Source organism: Coffea arabica, chromosome 11e (genome assembly GCF_036785885.1).
Source record: "Coffea arabica cultivar ET-39 chromosome 11e, Coffea Arabica ET-39 HiFi, whole genome shotgun sequence".
NCBI classification, from domain to species: Eukaryota; Viridiplantae; Streptophyta; class Magnoliopsida; order Gentianales; family Rubiaceae; genus Coffea; species Coffea arabica.
Window position 1 is genome coordinate 57,464,176 of NC_092331.1, and position 6,168 is coordinate 57,470,343.

Genomic DNA, 6,168 nt, shown 5'->3' on the forward strand with positions numbered 1-6,168 from the left:
AATTCAGTTTCAGCACTTTTTTATGTTATCAAACAGACACTTTGTTTATATGTAGTATTTACGAGTAACCGTTTTCTTTATCTTGTTAAGATAAACGTTTAACATCCATCAATAAAATTTTGGGGAAAAAGTTTTTTTAAAGTAATGATCTTATGAAATTTGGAGAAATTACTCAATTAGCCAAAGTCTAGTAAATAGTAGTAGTTTGAAAAAAAAAAAATCCGTTAACAGGTACAATTGAGGTCGTTCCCACATTATTTACCAAAAAAGAGTTAGAACAATAATTGATCAGCTTTTTCATTGTGCTTATTTTAGCCTTAGTGGAAAAAAAAAAAAGAAATCAATTTCAATTTTATCAATTTCGCAAATTACAATACTCACTCAGTAAGCAATGGCTTATGGGTTTTGAGATGTTGTTTATAAGATATCATTTTTGGTTTGATTTTTCAATTCTTAGCCTCTCTCTCATTGTTTTTTTTTTTTCTAAAGAACAGAACAGTGATAAAATGTTATTCGATGTTAAAGATCCACAGACCTATAATTTTCCATCCAATTAATTTGTTAGAACTTTCGTACCATTCTTCTTCCGCTTGCTTAATAAATGGTAGTATTTCTTTAGATTTCGCTAATTTGTTTCGGTTTTGGTCCAGAGTTTTGCAGTTTTGGTTGTAAAAAGGCTTGTACTCCCCAGTAGAACTTTTTCATGATTCCAACACACAATTTTCAGGAGCTTTGAGTCCCTCCCCAGTCTCTTCCAAGCGAGTAATAAGTGAATTGAAAATGAGAATCATAAAACATAGTGGTCAAAACAAGTTAACTATCAGGATCTTCAATAGCCATCCGTCCCAATTCGTCATCCCTTCGCAGAAGAGAGTAAAACAATCGCATGAAACTAGTGGTAGTAGAACAGCTTAAAAGAAATTTTTGCTACAGGAAGATGGAGCAGAAAAGAAATATTCAGAGAAACGATACACTACAGGATATAGGTCATGGTTATGATGTATTCCCCGGAAGTGGAAGCGATATATTTCCACTAAATCAAGAGTGTCATGAGAGACAGTTGCAACTGCTTTGCACAAAAAGAAGTCGATTTACTTTATCTTTCATTTGGTGAAACTGTTACAGGGAGAGGAAATTAATAATGTTACAGATGTAATCTTAACAATAATGTTGTTGATTGTTTTGGTTTGGTGCCTACAATTTTCTGGAGTTCAATGAGCAGGATTTTAGCATGTTGTTGAAATCTTTGATGCATATTTCACATCGTCCAAGCATGTAGAAATTCCATATCCTAGAAAAGTTGTACTTGCAATAAAAACAATTAAATAGAGTAGAAGTTTACAAAAAATACTTGAAAATACTAGTAATTTACAAACGTGAAGGTAAACTTTTGAACTTCTATCAGCCTCGGGTGGCAAAACTATTGTTGAGCCGAGTTATCCTATCCGAGTTTAACAACATGAGTATCAAAGGCATTGAACTTTGCCCAACTTTCTTTTGATTATTCTCAAACTTTTAGTCTGCTTTCTTCTACTGCCACATCGTGTCTTTGTAACAGTTATAGGGGTTTTCATTCTTGGAGTCAAGAACTGCCATGGTTATGTTTGCATATATAACAGCAGAGTAGCTTTCAGGGCAATGTTCGTTGTTTGGCTTTATCAGCTACCATCTACCATGTTTGGCAGGCTAAAACATAAAGGTGTTTCAATTTAGAGATTTTCTGCTGTCTCAAATAATACAGTCCATCATCATAACTCATGATGTTTGTGCTGCTTCTGCGTTATAAGAAGGATTCAATTTTGTCGGCTAAATTGGGAATTGAGCATTGCTTGGAATTTTGGCCAGGCTATTTTTGTATAAGTTTGTCCTCGACAGTTGTTTTGTACAGTTGTATAGCTATAGATTACTAGCAATTTCTTCATCAGCTTATGTTTTTCATTATAGCTAGATTTTGAAAAGGTGAAATTTTAACGATTTGTGACTTTGGATTTTGTAGAAAATCCTTACATTAATACAAGTCATGTGTTGGGTGTATTGAGTTAAAAAAGTTTAATGTGTATATCATTCTTCATTTGATTACTAAGCATCAAACAAAAACATATATTGCTTGGGTACCTACCTGCCTGCACCTTGCCTTATTATCCGTCTTCATGCAATGAGTAATGACAAATTGTTTATGTACGTTTATCAAGGGAATGGCAAATTGTTGAGACGGAAGCCATGAGCCTTGAGCTTTGAGAGAACTTCCAGCAAAATCCCTATTGAGATAAAACAATTTTCCTTAATTAAAAAAAAAAAAAAGGAAAACGTGACGGCAAAGTTCTGAGTCTCGCCGCCATGACTTAATTGGGAACGGGGGTTCCAAACTCCAAAAGGAAACACCAAAGCCTTCTCTGTCTGTGTGTGTACCTATATATATATGTATGTATGTATATTCTTCGGCTTCATCGACCTCAACCTGATCAAGTGGGGTTCACTATTATCAAAACCCTAAACTCATATCTTCACCAACATGGATAAAATTCCGGCAGACGCTATTCAAGAAATACTCACGAAACTTCCAACAAAATCGTTATTGAGGTTCAAGTGTGTTTCAAAGAGTTGGTGCAGCATGATTGAAGATCCCGTTTTTGTTGATGCTTTTCGTGTTCGCTCACACAATCGAAGCCCCTGTCTCCTTATTCGTAAGAATCATCATGGAAAGCTTAACGATAGAGGTGTACGGAAGGTAAATGACTTTTTCCTAGTGGATCTAAAAGGCAATTCTGCTCCTCTTCCGGTTCCATCTTATCTTGAAACATTAACCTTTCCTTTCGAGGAGGTTGATGGCTCTATTATAAAAGAGGAGCCTTTTCTGCACTTTGTTGAAGGCTTAGCGTGTATTAATAACATCATATGGAACCCTACTACAAGAAAAATCATGGATCTTCCCCCACGAAAGTTGAATCAGAATGTGCATGTGAGAAAGGTGAATGAAGACACAAATATTGTTGCGGGCTCTTATATTTGGTGTGTCTCAGCAGAATACTCTTTAGGGTTCGATTATTCAACCAGGGAATACAAGGTTTTGAGCATCTCTCGCACCGGGTCAAAAATAAATCACGGTATCGGTGGCCGCAAGAATGCGTGGGATACTACTGATGACCAAGTATACGCAGAAGTTTTGACTTTGGGAACAAATTCTTGGAGAAATACTAATTTTTCTCTTCCTCAAGAGCTTGAACCTGACTTCTCTGTTGTGACAAATTGTACGATCAATGGCATAATTTATTTGGTCATCTACCGGCGTCGGTACCGTTATGAACCACCAAGTTACTGCTTACTGAATTTTGATCTAAGCAATGAGAAATTTCAGCTTTTGCCTATTCCCAAAGGTTTTGATTATTCAGATCATGCTTGCGAGGTGGGAGAAAGATTTGCTTTGATTGAGCAACTGAGCACAAAGATTTGGATATTACAAGATTCGGGGAGTGGAAAGTGGACTGAGGAGGATTTCTTGTGGCCTCAAGATTGGTATACAAATCTTAGTTATGACAACAATCGCCCTGTCATCGATTCTTGTATAGAGCCCATTGGTTCTTGCCCAACTGGTGACATTTTGTTTAAAAGACTAAAATTCAAATTTAGGCTTGGTGAGGAAGATGACGAAGAACACTCGCAGCCAAGTGACGAAGAAGAGTCGCAGCCAAGTACTTGTGTATGCTACGATATGAAGCTAAAAAGTGCAAGGACAATCCCGGAACTAAACGGGGTAATCTATCCTAATACAAGGTATGATTGGGATGACATCTGCATCAAGCATGTGGAAACTATACACCCGCTGAAGTAGATGTACGTATTCTTAATTCTACTCGAACAGAAGAGGAATACTTGAGTTGATGAGGTAAATTTTGCTAGGGACCTGAAAGTTTTCGAATTCGTTTTTTCCTGCTGTTATTTCAATTCTTGCATGAGATTCTTTTGCTTTTGCAAATATTTATGGCAAGTACTTTTTTTCATTTGACACATTGGTGAGGACTAAGGCAGCGAAACCATTTCTTGTACGGAATCGAAATATTTTTTGTCTTCTTTGCCAGCAATTTTGCTTCAAAACCTCTTCCCCATTAATAAACTACGTAAAATTGCTCTTTCACTGTGACGTAAATTATATCCATGCACTAATGGCAGCAAATCTTGTTGTCGATTTATTGTTGCAAGATGCTTGGATTTCAAGTCCAGAGATGGGCTATTGGTTTGAACCATAGTGTTGAAATTTTATTCGAAGTTTCTGAGTATCCTGCCGGGAGTGATAGAAGACTGAAAACCACAATTATCGACTACAATATGGACCAGAAAGAAGCCAGGATGATTCCGGAACTAACTGGGTTCATCGATCCTGGTGATGGCATATTCTTCAACCTTGTCGAAACCATATCCACTGAACTAGTAGAGAAGTTTTGAGGCAGTACTTTTGCTCTAGTCAAATTTAGAGTTTTTTTTTCCTCTTATTGATTCAATGAATTGAAATTCTTACCATATGTTATTTTGGCTCTGTCAAGTACCATTCTGGCAAAGTGCAAAGTTAGTACTTCTTTTATAACTTTATGGTAAATTGGAACACAGTGGAGAGGAGTGATGGATTCTGATGTTTTGAGACAAATAATAAATACAAATTATGATAATTAATACAGCTCATTATCTTAGCATTCAGGATCCTCTCAGCCAGTTGTTTTCACTGCCTTCTGTAACGTTCAAAGTAAAGAGGCATTAGAAGCAAACCGATTTCATGGATGGTAGCAACCTGCTTCCACTTTTTTGTAAGTAGGAGGGTTCAAACCCGAGACCTCTCACTTATATTTTTTCCTTCCGGATGCACAAATTTGGACTCTGGAAACAAGTTGTTGAAAAACACTAATCATTCTCTTCGACTTTTTTTTTTGGTCCTTTTTGGGGAAACTACTCATAATACTATAAATAAATCCATAAACATGGGAAAAAAATCTCATCTCTGGTGAAATTTGAACACAAACCTCTGACTCATGGGCCTTAATATTGAGCTTATGAAAGACTTTAATATTGACAATTGTTACCATTTAAGGCATAAGTTAGGTGTAAATTGTAATTATTATACTAGTAACCGCATACTAACTTTTAAGGTGAGCGTGTATAGCTCTCACATTCTTTTTTTGAGAGTGGAAACTGGAGAATGGTGAATCTAGCTAACTTGGCCAGAATCATGGATTGTGAATCCACCCGATGGTCCTTATCTTGATCATGGGATGCGTCAATTGCTTCAATTCAAACCACTCAGATTCTCTTTTCTGTACAAGAACGATTTGGGTCACCATTATACTCCATTGATTACTTTTGTTTTCTCTATGATATGGAGACTCGAAGCATCAGGAGAGTCCCCCAATTGACAGGGAAAAGGGTTGACAGAAAGCCCTGCCGACTAGTGGAAACTGTATTCCCACTGTGGGTGTCATCCTTGTGCCTTCCACAGCAGTTGCAGTTAGAAGATATTTCTCCTTCTTTCTTCATTAGAGAAAGAGTCTTGAGACTTGACAATGCAGTCGAGGAGTTGAGCTTATTTTTCTATCTTATTTGGCAGTTTGTTTTATTTTGTACCATCCTTCGTTAGCTTTCGTGCTTTCTTAGCTTTAATAAAAGTATTTGATTACACAAGTATTTTGTACCATCTTTCGTTAGCATTTGACCGTACCTGGTGTAATGAATTTTTTAACAACATGATATATGGACTTTTACAGTTGGACTAGTAGATTGTACAAAGAACATAAAAAAGCTTTATGAGTTTTTAAAATGTTCGTCTCATTCAATAGATAGGACGGAAAAGAAAAAAACAACTCAACAGTTTTGTTAGGTTTAAATACTAAGCTAGTTTCCTTGTTTCAGACGACTACAAATTACTAGACTCCACCAGTTACGAAATTCTCTTTTGGTGTTTTCTACTACTTAGATGATGAAAGTTTTTAAAAAGCTAAAAAAAAAGAAAAAACAAAGAGAATGTTTTGGACGCATTTTGACCTTTGATTTTGAACTGAAACACTAGTTAAGTGATAAGCATATGTAACCCTCAGAATCACAGTGTTTATTATCTTTATATTTTTCTTTGAATTATACATGTTCAACTATTGAGATGTGTATTGGGGAGGAGCCAAGTACTAAATA

General features: G+C 36.1%; 1 protein-coding gene across 1 annotated transcript; it reads left to right on the top strand.

Annotated features, from left to right (window-relative positions):
• Positions 1–2,246: 2,246 nt before the first annotated feature.
• LOC113716226 (putative F-box protein At1g47790) lies at positions 2,247–4,579 on the top strand. The gene is made up of 2 exons (XM_027240522.2): positions 2,247–3,883; positions 4,198–4,579. The coding sequence occupies exon 1, from the start codon at positions 2,513–2,515 to the stop codon at positions 3,827–3,829; it is 1,317 nt and encodes a 438-aa protein (XP_027096323.1). The 5' UTR covers positions 2,247–2,512; the 3' UTR covers positions 3,830–3,883; positions 4,198–4,579.
• The last annotated feature ends 1,589 nt before the right edge of the window (positions 4,580–6,168 follow it).

What these genes read in the sequence shown, in the direction of transcription:
- LOC113716226 (XM_027240522.2), top strand. Translation starts at nt 2,513, where the DNA reads ATGGATAAAATTCCGGCAGACGCTATTCAAGAAATACTCACGAAACTT.